Source organism: Patella vulgata, chromosome 1, assembly GCF_932274485.2.
Source record: "Patella vulgata chromosome 1, xgPatVulg1.2, whole genome shotgun sequence".
NCBI classification, from domain to species: Eukaryota; Metazoa; Mollusca; class Gastropoda; family Patellidae; genus Patella; species Patella vulgata.
In genome coordinates, this window is record NC_065879.2 from 21,816,771 (window position 1) to 21,838,884 (window position 22,114).

Genomic DNA, 22,114 nt, shown 5'->3' on the forward strand with positions numbered 1-22,114 from the left:
CAAGGGCCATAACTCTAGATGTAATTAATGGAAATTGCTGAAATTCAATAGGTTTCTTTGTTTTACTAATTTAAATGATGCATATAGATTTCATACAGATCGGTTGATAACTTTTGTCGTTAGAGCGTTCACAAGGTGCAACAAAGTGAAACATGGGCCATAACTCCAGAAGAAATTAACGGGAGTTATTGAAATTAAATAGGCTTCTTCATCTCACTAATGCAAACAACAATCAGATGATAAATGTAGTCTGTAGAGTGTTCACAAGAAATTGTGGACGATGGATGGACGGAAGGGGTCGACGGCAATATACGACCACATTTCCATGTGGGCGTATAAAAATACAAATCTTATAAGCTTACACATCAATAGTCAGCACTAGATTAACCTAGTGTAGCAAAAGTAATTGTGCTACCTACAGTCCATGTATTAAATGTTTGCAAGATATCAATTCTGAGTTAGGAATGATACACTTGCTCTATTACTATTAGATATGTAGTAGGGTACATATTGTCTTCGGCTATTATGTATGACTGGATGTGTAATTGGGATGATATCTTTATGATGCAGTACATAATCAGATACATTAATCCAACAGTATTTGTAACTGAAATCATTGCCACTGCACAAAGATGAAAATAAAAGAGTTCCTAAGCTGAACAGTAATAACACACCTATGGTGCTCAGTCATATCATATTATATGCTACAGGCCCTGCACAGTTGCTTTATCTGGCAGCCCTGTCAAAATTGCAGATTTTGTTATGAATTTTAAAATTTAAATGAGTAAATCGGTTGAATAGTCACTGAGAAAAATGCATTATATTGTACATTAGTCATAGTACATGTACAATATAAGGTGCTAGATTATTAATACTATTAATAGCATGATGAATTTGTCTAGCTAATTATTGGGTAAGTGTTGGTCGGAGTGAAATTGTACGTCAAGTTACTAACCCACAAGGGTGAACCCTGGTCAGAGTAATTTTGTTTTTTTTTTCATTTGGCAGCTGATCAGATTAAACGCGATTCACAACTTCAAAGCAAAACTAATTAGAAACATCCCTCAGAAGTTATCTCCAAATTCTGGATTATTGACAACAAAGTGCCCATGTACATGTACAGATAAAAGAAGTTCACAAGTCGCAAAATTGCTGATGTACTAACATGCTTGTTAGATAAACAATTCCCAAATGTCAATTAGTCTTCCGAGTAACAGGTACATAGGGGAGTTGATCAGTGAGGGATATGCATTAATTTGCCCCCTCCCCCCACTTTTTATAATTCACTACCCACACGTAGCAAGCTAAATTTTACTTATTTCCTTTACCTTTAAGAATCAAGGTACAATACATTTTACATGGGCAACACAATGTCCCTTTGTTATCCTAAACACATATTCATGTATTACTTGTTTAGTAACATTAAAATCTTTTAAAGTACCACAGTACATGTAAATAAATGCTATACTGTATTTTTAATTTAGCAGTCATTCAATCTGATTAAAATACTGGGGCCTGTTTCACAAAATTTTAACTAAGATAAAATCCAAATTTTAGTAATTTGATTGGATAATATTAGATTGATTTTAGTGCTTAGCCAATCAAAATTGAAGTATTTACTAAAATTTGGATTTTATCTTTAGTTAAAATTTTGTGAAACAGGGCGCCCAGATTTAACTGTATATTTCATTTCGTTTTTTTATACTTTCGATGGCCTACCCTACATAAAGATCTGACCAGTTGTACTGAGAGGTCATGTCAGGAGTCATACGAGTGGCTTTTGATCCTATGATGTCAGACATTGATTAATCAATCAGAGTTGATGTTTCTAGGGGTTTACCCACAGTTTTGTGCAGAGCACACTAAGAACTAGTTGTAACAGACCGTTTCATTGGCTAATTCCTCACATCAACTAAAATCGCCTGTTATATAACAACTCTTCCAGATCATAGTGTTGTTAAGACAAGTAATTTGAAGTAAATGAAATTTTGAACTATAAAAAACCCAAACGAAATAGGATCTGTGTTTTAATCAGATTGCAGGTCATTTATAGTACATGTATATTACTCTCAATTTTATTATAAAATAGAATACCACAATATTTTAATTAATGGAAATAAAGGGTGATATATCTACATGTAGTAATGATATTTTTGTCACAGTTTTCATTGAAAAACATAATATTATCCATCATCCAGCTCAACATGAAAAACACACATGGATCATATATATAAAGTGAATGATGTTGTGATTAGCAGAACTGCATTTTCATTGGCTGTTTACAGGACACAAGTAAGAATATGACGCAATGAAAAAATATGGAATACGCTTACAAAACATTTATTTTAAAAAAAAAAATCATTTTAATCAAATTGCGGGCTCATGTACTTTATGTAGAGAAGAACCTGTCAATTGATCAGAATCCACATTGATTGTGTGTCCATAAAAGTGTGCCAGATATTTATTGATGCCGATTTATTCAAATAAATGAGCAATTCAAGTAAAGGTTTAAATTGGATAATTTGAACCAGAACAACAACCGTTCGATACTGTGCAAATTTGAAGAAAAATTGTATTATTTCAAACATTTCTAATGACATAACGCCTGTAAACTGGCATACTGTTAATTTTTTAGCAAAAAGTCTGGCCTTGTCTATGTGACTCACTACATGTACATGTATATGCACATTTTTATTTCATATTTATCAAACAGTTCATTGACTACCCAATATCTGAACTGCAAATGAAAATTATTGTAACTATTTTATTATTTTATGTAAGGCATGTGAAATATGTAATTCAGTGTTGTCTTAATCCAATAATTTCCTTTAAAGCACAGTTATCTTAAATTAAAGCAACCCTCCCCTTCCAAATCTGGAGTGTCAGCGCAAATTTTTTGCACTTACAGTGCCGAATTAAGACCCATGGGGGCCTTAGCACATTTAAGTAAATGGGGGCCCCTGCCCAGGGTATTGGTGATTCTTTTTGAGAATTGGCAGAAAAATATCTTAAATTCTAAATGCATATATCTTAGATGGACCATTACATTGAGTGTCAATCACTATGACGTGGCGGAATACTATAATCTAATCAACTCGCTGATAATCCTGATTGTGTCAATGAGTAATACTAATCAATTGTCTCGGATTAATGATTAGTTGATTGATAATTGCCAATGATCTATATAAAGCCTATTTCAAGAAATTTTATACTCCTAATAGCTTATCTAAGAACGATTCTTTGATGTTTTGTTTCGTCTTAAAAGAAAAAATGGAAATAATCAAAATAGACGACAATTCTTTTCGAAGAGAATTAAATATTTTGATAGTTGAATTCTGATTACTGAGCCTTCATACGGCATGTAAAATATACAAGCATGCATAATCAGATATTATTATTTCAAATTATGTATATTATCACCATTGTTCGTGTGAGAAAACAGTCCGCCATTTGTTTCATTATGGCCGCGAAAATGCTCTAAGGTGAACGACAAGTTTGATTGTACATGTAAGCATCTCTTACAAATGAAATTGTAATTTCTATCAGGGATTCAGATTCTGATACCGTTACAGTACCTGAAAATTACAAGAGTAAGCTCCAATCAAATTAGTGCCTTTGCTGCACTAAAATAATCACTGATATTCGAAAAGTGCAATTTCTGAGTCAAGTAACTTTCAGTGTTCAACAATGCCAGATTACTTTGTCTGTCCTGTTGTCATAGTGGATTTAGTACTTGATTTATTTAATTCTTTTCACATGCGCATTTTAGAGGCTGGGATGGTTAATGACAACCGTACAATTTTAAACGTATTTTGGAATGGAGTATGTGACGTTAATTTTTATTTCTGTATTCTAACTTTGTGGGGGGTCCTTAATCCTTGGGGGACCTGGCAAAGTATCTCAAGATATACTAAAACATATCTTTGTCACTAAAACGTCAAATACATTTTCCCTATAGATGTGTTTTCCAACCAATGGTTAAGTATCTAAGATCACGACTTTGAGAAAATCCAGAATCGTTGTTTGTGTCGAGTGGATGTACCCCATCTCTCTCTCTCTTTTCTTCTGTACCAGGGTACATGTTTATACACTACTTGAAGTTAAACATGGGTCGAAGAAACAAATTTAAACAAAACACCTTTGTAAAAACCATACACTTCTACTTAGCCTGACACTAAAAATTCAAACAGGTAAGAAATGGCATCCGATTGATAACAAGTTTTTTTGGACAACTCAGGAACGAAAGGTGGACCGCTGAAAATTGATACAGGTTGTCCTCTCATGACCACAATGCTTCATATTAAATTTGAAAACATTTTGCTAAAACTGTTGCCTCTATCGTGTTAACAATGTATCTTAGTCTGGAGGTTCAGTGCGGGGGGGAGGGCACAAAACCAGACCCAACTTTTCTAGAGTAAAATTTTGCGTAGAATACGATGCCGAGTGGTAATCAGTCCGCCGTTGGGGCGTTTTCGAGATATTCAGGGTCAAAGGTCAAATGGGTTCATTTGTACTGAAAGTGAATGCGCGGTCATTCTTGTATCATGAAAATGATCGAAAGTAATCACACTTTCAATAAAAATGTAAAAATTTGACTCTAGCGCTGAGCCTCCGGTCTATCTGGAAAAAGGGGGTGGCGGGGGGGCTCTGAAACGAAAGGTCATGGTGCACTGAAAATCAATGGGCATCATCTTCTCATCGAAAAGCTTCCAAAAAAAGGGGGATAACTCAAGAAACGAAAGGTTGGGGAGGGCTGAAAATCAATTTGAAAAAAAAAAATCCTTTATTTTAAGAACTGTAGCTTGTTCTGTTGCGTAACGAGAATAGTGTTGACAGTCGGGCTGACAGACATGGGTGTTCACTCAGAAAGATATGGCACTGATTGTGACTGAATAATAGCTGAACGCATAAGATGAATTGCAAACCTTTCTGTGAATTTTATATTCAAAATTGTTGTGAAAAAACAATAAACCTACCACATATCGATTTTATACATGTAATTTTTACTGACATACAATATCTTAATATGTGGTAATTGTTTGGGCACAACTTCCAACATACATTGTAGGCATACATGTACATACACTCTTCAAAAAAAGTAGGGGATATTGAAATGCAAATACATGTACCTATGCAGGTTGTGATATGATAAATAGTCATGGACACTTGACATGCTTTGAGAGTATGTTCACAGATGAAGAACTTATCGTCCCAACAGAACCACTGAGCTGTACATGCGACACACAATAGTGCCATACACGTGGGAGGGGTTCATTGTCAAATTTGACACTTCAAGGAAGGGTTGATGAAAACTGCTGCATGGTGGTTTATCTATCCATGTTTGCTTTCCTATCGGTTCTTGCATAAGATTTACTGTTTAGCGTATCTTTGCTTTAGTGTGTTACGTTTAATTTGCCCCAAATCGTGATTGGATGGTTAATTAGGAGCATGCCACTACGAATTGCTGAATGTCTGAGGATTGGTGGAGCAATTACTCATTATTATACAAAAATCAAAAACGTCCATTTTCACTTTTGACGTTGTATCTCTTTGCGTGAGTAGATGGGGCCGTCAGATAAGTCACCCATATGAACTGTTTATGTTCATGTGTAGGCAGTTGGCCTGTTATTAACATACACCGGTTACCTCTAATAAAAACAGCAGTTCATTTCTGCAGTTTTGTATTGTTTCTGAATATCCCCTACCTTTTTTGAAGAGTATATGTCAAAGTCCTAGAAAGGTTTGGGATGCATCTTCGGAAAGATAAATAATTATGATTTCAATATTTATAAACATGTGTAATGGTAGGATGTTTCAGAGGGGGAATTTGTGTGAAAATTCACAAAAAAACGCTGAATCTTCAAAGGTTTAAAAAAGTTGACTCTCATCGGTGTAGCCAAAAGGTCAGAGATTTCGGATTAATAGAATGTTTTCTAAACCAAAACATTCAGTTATTTTTTTGTTATCAAACAAGAGTGAATCACATACAATACTATATATATAACTCATGAAAACCAGATAATTTTATAATCTCATATTTGCACAGTTAAAATACAAAATGACACAACAGATTACACGAAAATAAAAAACTAACATTTCCTGGTGTTAAGTCATATTTTGACCCTTTTAATGAAAAACGGTGAAGATTTAGGCTCTTTAAATCTTTTCATTTTATTACGAAACGATTTAGCTTTTTGGTTTAGTATAATGTATGTGTAGTTCCTTTTGACTTCAGTATTTCAGGATGTCTGTAGCAAAATTATTTTTTAAATTATTGGTTTAGTATAATGTATGTGTACATAGTTCCTTTGCGGTATTTCAAGATGTCTGTGTAGGAAATTATTCTTTAAATCAAATGAGCATACAAAAATTAAAAGCAAATTAAAGCCTGTCTGTCCCAGTGTGGTCAAATGTGTGCGCTTATTATACATGTAAGGTCTGCCTTAATTGACGTTGAATAGTAAAAGGTGTGCACTTTATCATAAGGTCTGCTGTAATTGATTCAAGTACATGGTTTCAATTCCCAGCTGGTCTATCTAGTCACTGTTTGCAAACTGTTTGCTTGAGGTAGGTCATCATGTACGTTAACACCATTTTCTAGATATTTTCTACATTTGTATTCTGATCAGGACGTCTATTACTTGGTTCATTAAATTCCTGAGTGAACATGTTTATAGGGAAAGACAAAAAACATAAGTTTACAGACAAGTATCATCTAAGATTTGTCAGCAACTAACCAATAATTTCAAAGTCAATTTTTAAGCACCCAAATAAACATTTTCAGAAACTTCTGGAACACTTAAATAAACATATAACTAGATAATGATAGAAGTCCAAGCTTATTTACACAATTGTAAACTTAAGAAAAATAACAAATACCAACCTGCCTCCAAAGCAACAGCGATCAAACTACTATAATCTGGATTCATTGATTTACAGCTAGACCGCAACTGCTGCTGCGTCTTTTTAATAAAATATTTTTGTTTAAAAGAAGAATATCGAGCAGACAACAATTTCGTGTATTCTTTGATTGCAATAAAGCCAAGTTCTATGAAGTTGCAACTGGAATTTGTATACTGTATTGTATTGTAAACAAGAAAACCCATTCGTTCCACCAAAAATTAAACACTGACCAAACAGCTAAGTCATTTTTCTAGCATCAATAAATGCCAAATTGTGGATTTCTATCATACTTCGACAGTAAGAACTATGTTAGAGATTTACAAAGAAACAAGAGTTTCAAATGAATGCTGAATGGATTTTGTTACAACACTGCTGATAAACCACTATAATGTCTGGCTCCCAATTTCTACACCTGCTTCTAGAAGCAACCAAAAAAAATACAGTATCGTGTCAGTCTGTTGTCTTACTCAGTAGCATGTTTAGCTACCACAGAGCCAGTTACATTGGTGAAGGGATAATAAACACAAACAAACACAATAAACAAACTATTTGTTTAGCAAAGTTCAACAACTGGTAAGGGAAAGACAAGACCGTCAAAAGAAGTCTAGATAGAAGAAGAGGTTGGTGGCTAATTTATTGTTGCCGACCAACCAACTTGTGCCAGACGAACACGTCCATTTTAAGTTCAATCATGGTATCGCTGTTCCTATACATTAGGCAAGCTTTTAAAGGCTATAAAAAATATCAATAGTTAAATACCTTCCATCATATTCATTGGCATCATCTTCTGAGATTATTTTCTTTTCTACCCTTCCATTCTCATTCACCAATTTTATGTTTACTTGTAGTTTCGTACTTTTATTTTCAAATGTACTAAAATAAAGAAAAGAGCTGAAAATAACGCAGAATAATTATTTCCCCCAGTTTGAAAATACTTTATATTGATTTCTTAAAACTGAATTATAAATCTAGTGATGTAATAAAGTGAATAATTCGAAATTCTTTTGATACTACGAAACTAACCTGAAACATATCTTCAAAATGGCTTCAGATCCAACCGGTTCGTTGACGTTTCAAGATTATTTGTTTTAAACATTTATAAAGGGGCGATAAATTAAAATAGAAATAACTAAAAGTTTGCTTTAATTGAATAAATACAAATTGCCATTTCTGTTGCTTTAAACCTGTTTTGGTTGCCAATCACTTTTTTTTAAGTAGCATCCTTGTAAAGGACATTATTAATAGTATAGGTTGAGCCAAAAGAAAGGTTAAGTAGGCCTATTTATATTTGCAACGTAATCACTATCGGGGCAAAGGGAGGCAATATTAATTTTTGTGTTAAATTTCATTATTCGCTACAGAGGACTGGGTGTCTTCTTCTTTAGTTACCCAAACATTTCTGTACTCTTTACTAATAATATTGCAGGGGTAGGCCTACAGGTAATCATACTCAACCACTTGTTTTTACCACAGGACAGGGCTAATAACCCTTGTCTTTCATTGTGTCCAGAGATCGCAGTGGATCAATTTCGAGTTGCGTAAAAATACGCAGACATTCCAAAATTTTGTGTTTTTGCCCTCTACAATCTGCATGAAGAGCCTGTCAAAATACTCAATATAGAAGCATGTAAAGTCGTTTTGTGAACAACCCTATTTTAAGCGTCCTTATTTTAGCGATATGCCTACTGTATTTAGTCTAATGACGACTGGAGGTTAACGGCATGTCTACGATTGACGGCACAGTCATTTCAATCTTTCACTTCGACAGGACGTAAAGAGAAAACTATTGCTATGAAAGCCAACATTTGATTGGCTGAATGTAAACAGTATGTCTTGTTCTAGCCAATCCCAAGTCTTGTATGAAATGCGCTTTATTGCTTCCAATAGGATAGCTACGTATAGGCTTACTGCCATGAACTTATGAATGAAATAAGAGAAAATAAAAAAAAATTACGGAGACTACGTACAGTAGACGTTTGTAAATGCCGGATGAAGCACATAAATTGTACAAACTACGACATAGAATAATCTAATTATTCTCATGTCGGGGAAATTTTCTGTGTGTAAATTACGCAGCGTCCGTCAATATTTGCATTTATTTTGAAAAAAATGTGTGAAATACGCGGATTTTTGCGTGACTGTGACCTCTGATTGTGTCTACCCGGTAGTACAGGGTATTATAAAATGTAGTTAAAATGCACGTACCCAGTATTACCGGGTACTCAGTACAGCCCTCACTAAAATTAGCCCTGTAGCTGCAAGTGCCATCTATTGTATTTTACTAGAACATATTTCCATGTGTTTCAAAGCGGCAAACTGTAAAATGGCGGAGTGTATAGTGACAATGAGACGATGCTGACCAAGACAGTGTGGACAATTTCGAGGCGGGTACTGATACACATAATTCGTTTCCAGTTAGTTGATGATAATACTTGCCATGACAGTCATTGGTAGTATGAAGTGTGTGATTTTTTGCGCGACCTTCTGCCTTTGGCTATGTCTCCCGTGCATGATGAACAAGCCCAATGTGAACATGATAGCCCTATGTAGTATGTCTGCAGTAGATTCTGACGATAATTCTGATGTTGATAATAATGCTGATAATAATGCTGGCCTGAGTCCCGAGCGTGTAGATCTATTGCCTGACTCTAGTGATGATGATGTGGGACTTGGGGATGAAAGTGAAAGTGAAAACAAGGTATTGCAATCCGCATGTGGTCATGGCAGCGGGAGACGTGATGTGCGTGTTCGTGGTGGCATTGCTCATGGCTGCTATTGATATTTTTGTTCATTTTATAGATCTTTATCAAAATCCAGTGAAAAAAACAATATCTCATAAGTATTTCATGGAGAAAAATTTGTTTTCGTGTTAGCTTTAGTGAGAAATGAGAAATCCAAAATGTCCGCCATGACGTCACGTGCATTATTATGCAAATTTCCAAAATTCTATTTTTTCCTCTTAGCCCAACCTCATGCCCATCCCAACACACAAAAAGAATTTTCATAAAAGCTTCCATAAGTACTGTTTGGCATTTAGTTCCAAACCCCCTTTTTTCCTCAAAAAAGGGTCTAGCACAGGCAGTGGATTTACGTCTAGCATTGAAAGGGTTAAGTAGACCTACCGGTATTACTAATTATTAAGTAAGGCATACAAGGATCGAGACCCTCTGAACATAATATGTACTTCTCTTGTTTTTGTTCTGATGTTGGAAATCCAGAATAGCATCGCAAGGGGGAATATTTGAGATGAACTAATAATAGTAAGTGCAGGAGGACCACACTACACACAAAATAAAACCTAAAAGATAAACCTGCGGACAAGACAAAATACATAGACATTGCAAGAAATGAACAACAAATATCAAATCAAGTGCCCACTGCCCACAATCAATTGGTCGATTCTCTGACCACGACTTTGAACACGTCTTTACGTACCAACATCGGACATCTTATTGCACATAACCCAGAGTAGAGGCTTCACAACCTTGCAGGATTCGGTTGTAGAATTTAGAATAACGACACTAGTAGTGAAGGTTTTAACGCGGGGTTCCAGGTTAAGTGTTTGTTGACATTTTTATGAGGAGAAAATCTTCAAAATGAATGAAAATTTATGTGCCCATATATATGCTTCCATACACAAAATGTTTTGTATAGCTGAATTTTTGCTTGATTCAGTATATTGACCTTACATTTACATGCCCAGTGCCATTAACATGTAGGCTATATAAATAACAAAAATATTCTGGTTTTCTGACAATCCTGTTTTACTTAAAAAGGTCTACATGACCTGTTTTTATTTTTAAAAAAAGTATAAACAAACTCATTTATTACCATGCATAAATGTTTTACCCTAGTTACAGGAAGTAGCTCTATAAAAACATTAAATCAGTCCAGATATGTGATACATTTATCAAGTACACATTGCTGATAAATGTTACTGACGGTCATAAATGATACTGGATAATCATACATTGCTATAATGATGAAATAAATGTAGTGTCTTGAAATGTGATGTTTATGAGAAATCTTAGCCTAGTAGTGATCCTTTGACAAAATAAAAACACAGAAATAAAAAAAACCTCCTGTATCAGATTTTTGGTAAGGATTGTCTGAGAACCAGAATAATTTTCTTTTTGTATGGCCTTATGGTAATATTTCTTTTGTTTAAACGAAAGGCAGTAAGACCTGTAAGAATGTTATGACTAAATTGCAAAAGAATTAAACTAATTTTTCAGAGGAATGGAGGGATTTGAAGGTCTCCCCAAAAGAAGAACGTATTTTACTAACTATGTCTGCTAAAAAAAGGCATCAGGGGCGAGAAAACAGGGTTCTAACTGATCATTTTTCAGATAACCATTACTGAGAGGCCATATTGTTGCGAATGTAAAGAATTGATATAAGTATAAGGTTGCATATGAATATGATACTCTGTCAAGAAAAAGTGTTAGTTAATGAATTTGTAATTCTTATTTTATTTCTATTTTAGTTTTTTTACTCAAATGTGGAGTTCAACAGTATGCTTGGGGAAAGATTGGAAGTGACAGTGAAGTTGCCAAATTGTCCCAAAATTCTAATCCAGATTTCAACCTGAAAGAAGATGCTCCTTATGCTGAGGTTAGTTTAAAGGAGCTTAACTTCATTGATTTAGGTGAAAGTAAAGTGTTGAGTTCAGTTGATCTGATGTATCATTTTGATTAGTGATGGCTATTTATAGGTGAATACAAGCTACTGCCTATAATGCGCATGCTGCATCCTTGTCATACAATCATTTGGGAAATCATCAAGATTGATCATACATATTATTAAGTTCAACACTTTTTTTGGAGCCAATTTCTGGTTGTGTCGTGCAACCTTATGTTGAAAACAAAATCAGTTATCTCTAACACTGACCCTGTTATTCAATAAATGATAAATATAGTCTAGTCAATTGATTATATCACAGATTAGCTTGATTAACAGATAGTTTGAGTATTTAGTTCAGATCCTTGGATAATTGGAATGCAAAAATAAGGCGAATAATCATTTTCTGTATTTAAATTTAACATATATAAGGATTTGAAAGTTTTCTTTAAATAGTAATCAAAAGTGTTTCCTTGATGTGCATAGATAGAAATTAATACAGTTCAGATATCAACTAATGATCTCAGAGTAAAAATAGATGACAGCATAAAACACAATCTGGCAAGTTGAGAGGATCAATCTATTTAATCTATCGGGACCAATATGCTGTTTATTAAGCTTTACCCTTTACCCTATATTTACCCTATATAATAGTATATTTACCCATTAGCCTATATTTACCCATTAGCCTATATTTACTCTTTAATCTATATTTACCCTTTAGTCTATATTACTGTGCCTTCAATTTGTGTATGAAATGGAAATTAATTTAATTTTATAAATTTGTAGAATATCTTAAAATTGACTTTATTTTAGTTGTGGATGGGGACACACCCGAACTGTCCATCTTATGTTGATATTCCCGGTAAAGAACAAATAAAACTGGAAGACTGGATAAAAGATCACCGTAACAAATTGGGTTCCGAAGTCAACACTTATTTTGATGGAAAACTACCATTTCTTTTTAAAGTCTTGTCTGTAAAGACATCTTTATCTATTCAGGCTCATCCAAACAAGGTGAGTCAGTTAGTATCCTACTCGGAACGAAGTTAACGTCAGGAATATAATTGCAATAATATATTACGTTAGTTGTGCTTTTTGCATTTTTAAAATTATCAGCTAAATAAGTTTTGTATTTATATATCTAGTTTTTATTAGGCAATTATCACATCTGACAAAACTATTATGTATGGTTTAATGGTCGAGAGCGAGACATTAAGTAATATATTGATACTGCACGAGGCGACACGAGGCGTTAGCCGAGTGTTGTTTCAATATATTATGCAATGTCTTTAGCTCGAGACCATTAAACAACTTAAAATACAGACACTGGCCTTCACATGCTTTTCAGTAAAATACGCCACACAAGTCCAATATTTCATCTAGTATAGATAATGGACGATTGGCATGTTGCCCGTACATTATTGGAAATAATGGTACGCCAACATCAAAGGATGACGTCACATCTGTATTTTAAGTGCAAATATCAGCAAACTATACAAAGGTAGATGTGCCTTTTGTCTAATGGATAATTTTTCTCTAATTGAACTATGTTTTTTAACCATAGCTTTGCTTGTAATACTGGTATAATATACTGGTCATATAGAACTGAGCTTCTTAGTGTAATTTTAATTCATGTAATGGAACTCAATTTATTGGCACTATAACAAGGTAGTCTGACACTATTTGCTAAATATCTTTATTCATGTAATTCATGTACACTACTAGTATTGGATTTTGATTACAACATAGATTGTCTATCACTGTACATTCTAAAATATTGTTGGTCTTGTTAGAATTGCATTTAGACTGTCATATTTAATGAAAGCTTTCATTACCAGTATTATATATGATTTCTGCAAATAGTGTCTACGCTTGTCTCTTAGTGAGTTGATAAAGATAGTCAGACACGCTGCTATCCGGGGCTAAATTCTCTTTCCTTGCACTGGACATGTACCAGTAACCATAGAAATAAAAGTTGACCATATGTTAGCCCCAAAGTGGCCCAAATATTGTGTTGACAAGATGTCTGTTCCAAATAGAAACAGATTCCAGTTGTCTCCGTCTATGTGAGAGTTTAATTGATTATGGAGTGCTTGATATTGGTCTCTGGTATCCAGTCTATAAAGGTTTAATTATAGAGTAATCATATTTTTATTTTGCAGGTACATGCCGAACAGCTACATGCTTCAAGACCTGATGTCTATAAAGATTCCAATCATAAGCCAGAAATGGCAATAGCTTTAACCCCTTTTCAAGGTCTCTGTGGTTTTAGAATGATCAAAGAAATAGTGGAATATGTTCAAGGTAATACTAAAATCACTTCTTGTTCATATAAAAGATCTCAGCCACTTTGATTAGTGTATCCCTTGGGGGAAATGGATGTTTGGCACCAAGGACAAATGAAGTGATTAGTTTGTAAATTATGAAACTGTGCTTTAGATCAGACACATATTTTGTGGATGGATTTCTTGCTGCATCGAGTGTAGTGTTTCAGTCGAAAGAAAATAGATAATTCTCAATAATATTCATCTAGAAATGAGGTTTTCCACATTACAACAGGATTTATGTGTCAGATAAAATCAGGGGAAATTTAGATTTACAGCAAATAGTATTTGTTAATATAGCTGCATAGAATATGCTAAAAAATATTGATCTCTCTCTCTCTCTGATAATTGGATAATTTACAATCAGGAGGTAAACTATTGAACTGTGTTTTTAAATCAGGAAGGGGTCATGGCCATTCAGTCTATTCTAAGATCGTTAGAACGGGAGATATATAGCAAGATCTAACTAAAAAATTTAGAGAGGTCAAGGAATTTCATATTTGTGCAACAATTTGCCAAATAACAAAAATTATATGTTCAATATCTATGGATCCAGCCAGACCCTTGATACAGTTCTTATAATAATGTGAACATTTGTATAGGGCAATTCCATTCTGACTGTATGTTCGTAGCATCTGCAAAGAGTTCAATTCGAGCAACATTTACAACACAATACTAAACATAGCGTCGGAACAGATAAATCTTCATTGATGATTTGAAAGTTGATATCCCCTGGGATATGTTAGCCTCATTTATCGAATCTCATCATTACAAATGGTGCTTAAAAGCATTCTGGCACGCGATTCATGTGCCAATTTTAAAATGTTCACTGTGTCTAAAATATGGGATATCTGTAGCCCATCTTTTCACGGTAAGATCACAACATCAATGTTGATTTAAATTGACAAATAATTTGTGTTTTCAATGTCAAAGATGATACTGAGTTAAAGACTTAGCTACTGTAATTAGTACATCAAGTTAAAAGTAATAATATGTTCATGTATTAATTTGTGATTTGTAATAATTTTTTAGCTTATGGAAATTGAAAGAAAATCTGGGCCATGAATGTAGGCTATAAGAGGTGTCCTGTCACAAGGTCCAAGACCTAAATTATTGATTTTAAAAATATTTCAATTAAAAAAAAAAACGAAAGTTACGCTCATAAACAAGAATTATAAAATAATTGATAATAAAACATGCTATTTGTTTATTTATAGAAATTGAAGAGTTACGTACTGTAGTTGGTCCTCATAATGCATGTAAATTGATAACTGTCAGTAAGTCTCTTGATATGCCATTACATAGAGAAGCTATCAAAGACTGTTTTATGGCTATGATGGAAAGAGATGCAGATACAGTGAAAAAAGAACTTGAAAAACTAGTCAATAGAGTACAAGTATTAGGTAAGGCAAGCCTAGGCATGTTTTTTAGTTATGGGTGATTACATTTATTCCCTGCGAGTTTGCTTATGCACATATCTCAAAATGGCATCCTTTTGGGTTATTTTCAAAAATGCGATTGGTACGACTGGATGTTTTTTTCTAAGATTTGGAATGAAAATTTCAAATATATTATCGAAATTTGGGTTACAAAATTACAAATATTTGGAAGGTGACTTTTAATTTTTTGGAACAAAAATAAAAATTTATTTTTTACAACTTGGGAGTTTGTCATAATACATCATATTCATACAGTGAAAACACAGGGAATGGATAACAAATTTAAATGGAAAATAAAATAAATCTAAAATGAATCTGAAATGATATTTGCATAGATTTGTTTCTATTAAACACTGCCTAACAGTAATACCAGAATTAAATGTACAAATCCAACCTTATATTAAATATACATTATGGGAGATTAGATAACGAGCTGGCAGTTCTCACTATAATAGTTAAAAACTAGATAATGTAAAGGGAATTTACTGAAATTTTCAGTCAAATTGGTTCTCTCTGAACCAAGATTTTAGCGATTGAATTTTGGGCCTAGCCTTGATTATCATTACTAAAGTCGGTACTATAAAAAACATAGTCTTGATTATCCATTTCATGATTAAATCATGAATAAAAGTTGAGCAGCAAACCAGATCCTAATCCAGTAAATATCGCAGGCTAGCGATAACATCAAGAGTTGATTATGGTCTGGACCATAATAAATGTCTAATTAATAATTTAGAAAACATTTCAGGCCTAAAGAGAGATCTGCAATAGGCAGATTTAGCTCTTGCATAATGTATGTTTAATATTGCTATCTATCTATTATAGTGGAAGCTGGTCACGATACAACAGCCTACAATGGTCAGTTATTATTAAAACTACATGAAGAGTTTCCTGGTGATGTCGGTGGCTTTGCTATATATTTCCTCAATATAATAACTCTCAAACCAGGACAAGCCATGTTTTTAGAAGCTGATTTGCCACATGCTTATCTATATGGAGGTTTGTTTAATAAATTTATTTATTTTTCATTTTGCAATTATTCAGATTAAAAACCAGATCTTTTTCAATTCATTTTCATTTTCTTTATTTTTATATCTCTTATCTTATATATTACCTGGCTCAGGTTTACTTAACATCGGACAAATTCTATCATTGTGTTGTGTTTTTCTTTGTGTACATTCTCCTTCTTACATTTATTGTCCCCCCGCCTTTCGAAGAAAGCAGGGGACTATTAAAATGTGTCTGTCCATCTGTCTGTCCGTCCGTCCCATTTTTTTGGACACAAAAACTCTCCTTCTAATTGAGCTAGAATGTTCAAACTTGGTGTAGGTGTTTGTTAGGTGAGTGCCTTGATGAATTTTGAAGATGACCATTCATTACATCAATACTTTGACTAAGTTCAATAATGAACATTTCTGCTCAGGGTAAGCAGATCGATAATAAGCAATTTGATTGGTCGTGACTTTGGAACTTGATAACTTTGATTCTAATTGAGTGAGAGTGGTAAAACTGCGTGTATGGGTTTCATTACATCAATACCTTGGCTAAGTTCAATGATAAGCATTTTCTGCTTACACTAAGTAGAAACTTCAGTCTGATTGGTTGAGACTTTAGAACACAATAACTCTACTTCTAATTCAGGCAGAATGTTCAAACCTGGGGTAGGTGTCTATTAGGTGACAAGAGTTTGATCATGGGCATTTGCGACTAAGGCTAAGCAGAGAGATTAGCAATTTGATTGTTTGAGACTTTGGAACACGATGTCTATAGATTTATTATATTTCTAATTCTATGTGCCTTTTTTTTTAATTTTTGAGAGAAAATATTATGGTAAAGATTAAAAATCAACTGAACACCAATTAGGACATTTTTGTGAAACTGAATCAAACACAATTTAATGATTAAAACAAATGTCTCAGTTTTGATTATCTAATAATTTCAAGATGCTTTATAATATGTAATAATATCTATTTATAATAATGTAGATATTTTACAGTTACACAGCTTAATAATTTGCAGTTGTATTTGGAAAATCTTGATTTTTCTCTCAAAAATATAATTATTTGCTCAGTCCATTCGTGGTCTAAGGGGAGACAATTTGGTCTGAAAGAGTTACCTCCCTTCAACTATTCTGTGATTTTTCACAATTAAAGAAAAAAGTATTTTAATAGATATAACTCTTAGTCTGCCTACAGATTTTAATAATTTATCATTATATATTATTTTGTCAGATTGTATGGAGTGTATGGCATGCTCTGATAATGTAGTAAGAGCCGGTTTGACACCAAAACTTAGAGATGTACACACTCTATGTGAGATGTTAGATTATACTGGTAGACCAGCAGCTAAAACTCTGTTTAAAGGTGTAGAAAGTGTGGAGGACATAAATGTTACTGTATTTAGACCCCCAGTACCAGATTTCTCTGTAATACGATATGAGGTAATTAAACCAACAGATCTTTGAGATTGATTTTTATTTTGCTCAACTGAATTTTTAATCAGATTGCAAGTCACGATAAAATATGCAGTTTAAAGCTATGAATTTTTATTGTCTTTTAATTTCACTGTAATCCAGGTATCATTTAATCTTGTTTATTTAGCACTAATTTCTTTCACATTCATTCAATATCAAATCTCTGTTTAAAAATTCGTAAATATCATTTAAAATCACCCGAAATTATCTAAATTGTACTTATGTCCAGTTTAAAGCTGACCATTCAATTTTTATAATGAGTGTCATATTGAGAAGCGTTTAATTTCTCGATCACTGTTAAAAAATAAACAACCCAATTGATTAATTTTTGAACAGTGGTCAGGAAATTTAAAAGTTGTAAATTGGACACTCATTATAAAAATTAATCAGTCAGCCAAAAAACCGAAGAGTTTTTTTAATCATAATCTATTATTTCCCTTTTTATACTTTTGTTGTATATCTTTAGAATTTCTGAATATGGGAGTTTGATAATTTCCGATTAATGTACACTATCTACACCACAGCACAGCCACTTAGTGTATAAATGGTTGTGACATTATTTTACTTTTATTTCATTTAAATGGATTAAATTTCCATTAACAAATCACAAAATATAATAATACATGTACTTTAATTTGCAACATTGCTTCATTGTGGAAAGTGATGTTAGATAAAGCAAAAATTGAACAAGGTAAAGTTAAAATTGACCAATCAGATCATATGCGATAACATTCCATTATGAAAGTGAACATTAGATAAGTTTATTTCATGCACAGATCAATAACTATGTTATTCCAATCAGATTAAATCACAGATCCTATTTCGTTTCTTTTTTTATAGTTCAAAATTTTGTTTTACTTGTCTTTACTACACTAGGACCTGGAAGAGTTGTTATATTACCAGGGTTTTGGTTGAAGTGAGGGATTAGCCAATGAAACGGTCTGTTACGGCGACTTCTTGGCACTGAACTGTGGGTAAACCATAAGAAACGTCAATGCTGATTGGTTACTCAATGTCTGACATCATAGGGTCAAAAGCCGCTCATACGACCTCTGACACAACCTTCCAGTACAACCTGTTAGATCTTCATGTAGTGTAGGCCATCGGAAGTATAAAAAACAACCAAATGAAACGAAATATAGATCTGTATTTTAATCAGATTGCTGTATTTCACTTTATTTTTCTTAAGAAAAAACCCATTAATTTTGTTTTACTTTGTAGATACCAGAGACGATAAAAGAGAAGAAATTAGCACCAGTAGATAGCGCTAGTATCTGTATTGTAATACAAGGACAGGGTAGTCTAACTAATCATAGCATAACAAAACCCATATCTCTTAAACGAGGTTCTGTATTCTTTATTGGTGCTATGGAAGAGGTAGAGTTACAAGTTAGCTCTAATTTTCTATTATTCAGAGCTCTGGCTGGGTTATGATAGGTTGATTGAGGGTAAAAAGTTGGAATGAATCTGTTTTTGAGGGAATGTTTATTTTAATTTTAAAATTGTATTTAACAAACAAAATTGATATTAATTTTTTTTTTAAAATTGTATTTAACAAACAAAATTGATATTAATTTTTTTTTTATCTATTTGGGAAAATATGAAAGTGAGTAAATAAATGTGCATTTAGCATTTTAACGCTACCAACTAAAATATACCACAAACTTTTTCTTACCTAATTGAATCATTGGATCATTTTCAATTAAGGTTGTAGGCACCACTGTGTATTATACATAAGTTTTTGTCATGTATTACAAGGGCTAGCTGAAAAGTTCTAAGCCTGAAAAGGATAGATCAATTGAGTTGAAACAAACTTTTGCCACCAACAAGTATAATCATTGAATGAATCATAGACATAAGCACTGCAACTGTAGTGTTGTTGTTGTCTTCATACCAGACCTTCTCGTGGACCTACCCATTAAACTCACCAGAAATGGACTAACAGGCTATAGGGGATCCTGAAAAGCTATCAAGAGCAGCCATTGAAGAAAACATTATCCGGGTGCATGACATGATGATGGCTGATTGACGATTGACCACTCGACATATTGCCAGTGTTGATCACATTATCAGCGAGTTAGGAATGACAAAAGTTTCTGAAAGATGGGTGCCAAAGCTCTTGTCTGTGGATCAGAAACGTGTCAGATCCATGATGTCCCGTGACAATCTGCACCGTTTTGAAGCAGATCCTGATAATTTTTGGGCCAAATTCGTAACCATGGATGAGATCTGTTTCCAAAAATGGAACTAGCCAGTCGTCATTGTCCTAGTGTAGGGTGGCTGAAGAAAATTTCTTCCTGACCGACACCCCATCCCAGCCAACATCATTGGCAAAAGTGTGTACACCCCGAAGGGCACTATGAAGGAAAATAAATGAATACCATCGACTTTGTACAGGTCTTTCACAGATAGGCTTTGAACTTTTAATTGAATTGTATACATGGAAAAATACTAAATCTAAAAATTTAAACATAAACTATTTAAATAAACTATTGGCAAGGACTGATTTTCTGAACGATCTGATTAAACACATCCTATTTCTTTTCAATTTTTTAGTTCAAAACTTTGTTTTACTTGTCTAAAAAACGGAAATAAATATAGCTCTGTATTTTAATCAGATTGGTAAAGAAGCAAAACCATGCTTAGATATGTGGCTTAATGCCCCCCAAAAAGACTACTTTGTTTATTAGATTTTAATTCTAAGGCAATTTTATACGGAATTTCAAATTTAGGGGAGTTGACACCTTAATATTTTTGGGGACACAGTGAAATGTTATCGTTATCATTGCTTTTTAATACTGCAATGTTTTTAGATCCATAAACTTTGGGAATGAAAAATCTTTGAATTGATATTTACAACTCTTTTGGAAACCCATCATCTTGATATATCACTGTGGCTAGAAGTGAAATACTAATAAAGTGTAAAACAGTCACTCACAATTATTCAGAATGATATAAAATCAATATTTGCCATCTATACAACTGTCAATAATACTGGGAGTAGGTGTTTAAGCAAGGTGGTTTTGTTTCTGATAGCGTCATTACAGCCGTTTTGCAGGCTACATAATATTCGGGGGGAGGGGAATTTTTAAGACATAATGTTCACATTTCTTTAATTACATAATAGCCAATGGAACAATTGAATAGCTTTTGTATGCGCCCACATTTTCATGTGGATGTATATTGTCGTTGACCCTGTCTGTCTGTCCATCCGCCGTCCACAATTCGTTTGTGGACTCTCTACAGGTCACAATTGTTATCTAATACCAAGGTTGTGGACCCTCTATAAGTCACAATTTTATCCGATTTTAATGAAACTTGAAATGTATATTTATAACTCAAAGATCACGGTTCCTTTCAACATTCGCCCATAATGGACCGTAACTCTCTGGATGATTGTACAAAAAATCACATTATTTTTTTAGCTCGTTCTCTGTCCATCTCTTGCAAAATGTGGACATATCTTGCATGGCAACCAACTGCTTGTTGTAAAGTGCAATAAAACTTCATGTAAGATTATAAAAATGATTAATTTTGTATATAACGATTTAAAAAAATATTTGGTTTGGGCTTTACTTTACTTGTGTATAAATGAAAGCTAAAAAAAGACTTTCGTGTTTTGGAATAAAAGAGCCTTCATTTCTGTTTATCAGTATTTGGTTCCTGTCTCATTAATACTTACTTAACGCTATGTTGTCTTTTAATTGTTACATATTAATGACAGGGTGTTCTGGTTATATTACTTAATTTTACTTTTCTGTTTGTTGATTTTATGTTTGATAAATTTGATGTATGTAATCATTAGATGATTAATTGTTGTATGTAATCTGTGTATGCAGTTCCCAGTAACTTGAGTTGCTGAGGTAAATCATAGATTTAAACATATTTGGGGTGCTACTTATATAATTAGGGTGCAATATATATTAAAAGCTATTTTACACTATTTCTATAGAGTTTACATTATTTTTACCCTGTGGTTGATATTATGTTTGATAAATTTGATGTATGTAATCATTAGATGATAAATTGTTTTATGTAATCTGTGTATGCAGTTCCCAGTAACTTGAGTGGCTGAGGTAAATCATAGATTTAAACATATTTGGGGTGCTACTTATATAATTAGGGTGCAATATATATTAAAAGCTATTTTACACTATTTCTATAGAGTTTACATTATTTTTACCCTGTGGTGCTAGCACCATACCTGGCCTAAACGGCACTCATACTATCTTCTCTTCTTGTGGACAGTGACCGGAATCAGACTTAAGAGACGGCCTTAAAATTGAAAAATACAGGTAGGTGTACAGGGCTATCATGTACGTGTAGAGGGTTATCACTGTTGAACTCTTTGT

General features: G+C 33.4%; 2 protein-coding genes across 3 annotated transcripts in view; one reads left to right on the forward strand and one right to left on the reverse strand.

The window, feature by feature from the left end:
- Positions 1-7,783, reverse strand: part of LOC126830809 (ecto-NOX disulfide-thiol exchanger 2) — a 45,224-nt gene extending 37,441 nt beyond the window's left edge. Inside the window, exon 1 of one of the 2 annotated variants that reach the window (XM_050561240.1) lies at positions 7,663-7,783. In XM_050561240.1, the coding sequence (XP_050417197.1) occupies positions 7,663-7,687 (25 nt within the window). In that variant the 5' untranslated portion in view covers positions 7,688-7,783. Of the gene's footprint in view, positions 1-6,883; positions 7,297-7,662 lie in introns of those variants that run through there. The other variant, XM_050561222.2, reaches the window with a different exon arrangement.
- A 145-nt stretch (positions 7,784-7,928) lies between these two features.
- On the forward strand, positions 7,929-21,918 carry LOC126830869 (mannose-6-phosphate isomerase). Its single transcript, XM_050561331.1, has 8 exons — positions 7,929-7,963; positions 11,390-11,517; positions 12,340-12,540; positions 13,689-13,830; positions 15,068-15,253; positions 16,115-16,288; positions 17,521-17,729; positions 18,984-21,918. Exons 1-8 carry the CDS (start codon positions 7,945-7,947, stop codon positions 19,194-19,196), a joined length of 1,272 nt encoding a protein of 423 aa, XP_050417288.1. The 5' UTR covers positions 7,929-7,944; the 3' UTR covers positions 19,197-21,918.
- The last annotated feature ends 196 nt before the right edge of the window (positions 21,919-22,114 follow it).

Coding starts and splice junctions, on each gene's coding strand:
- LOC126830869 (XM_050561331.1), top strand. Junction 12,541..13,688: donor TTCAGGCTCATCCAAACAAG/GTGAGTCAGTTA, acceptor TTTATTTTGCAG/GTACATGCCGAACAGCTACA. Junction 17,730..18,983: donor TCTCTGTAATACGATATGAG/GTAATTAAACCA, acceptor TTTACTTTGTAG/ATACCAGAGACGATAAAAGA.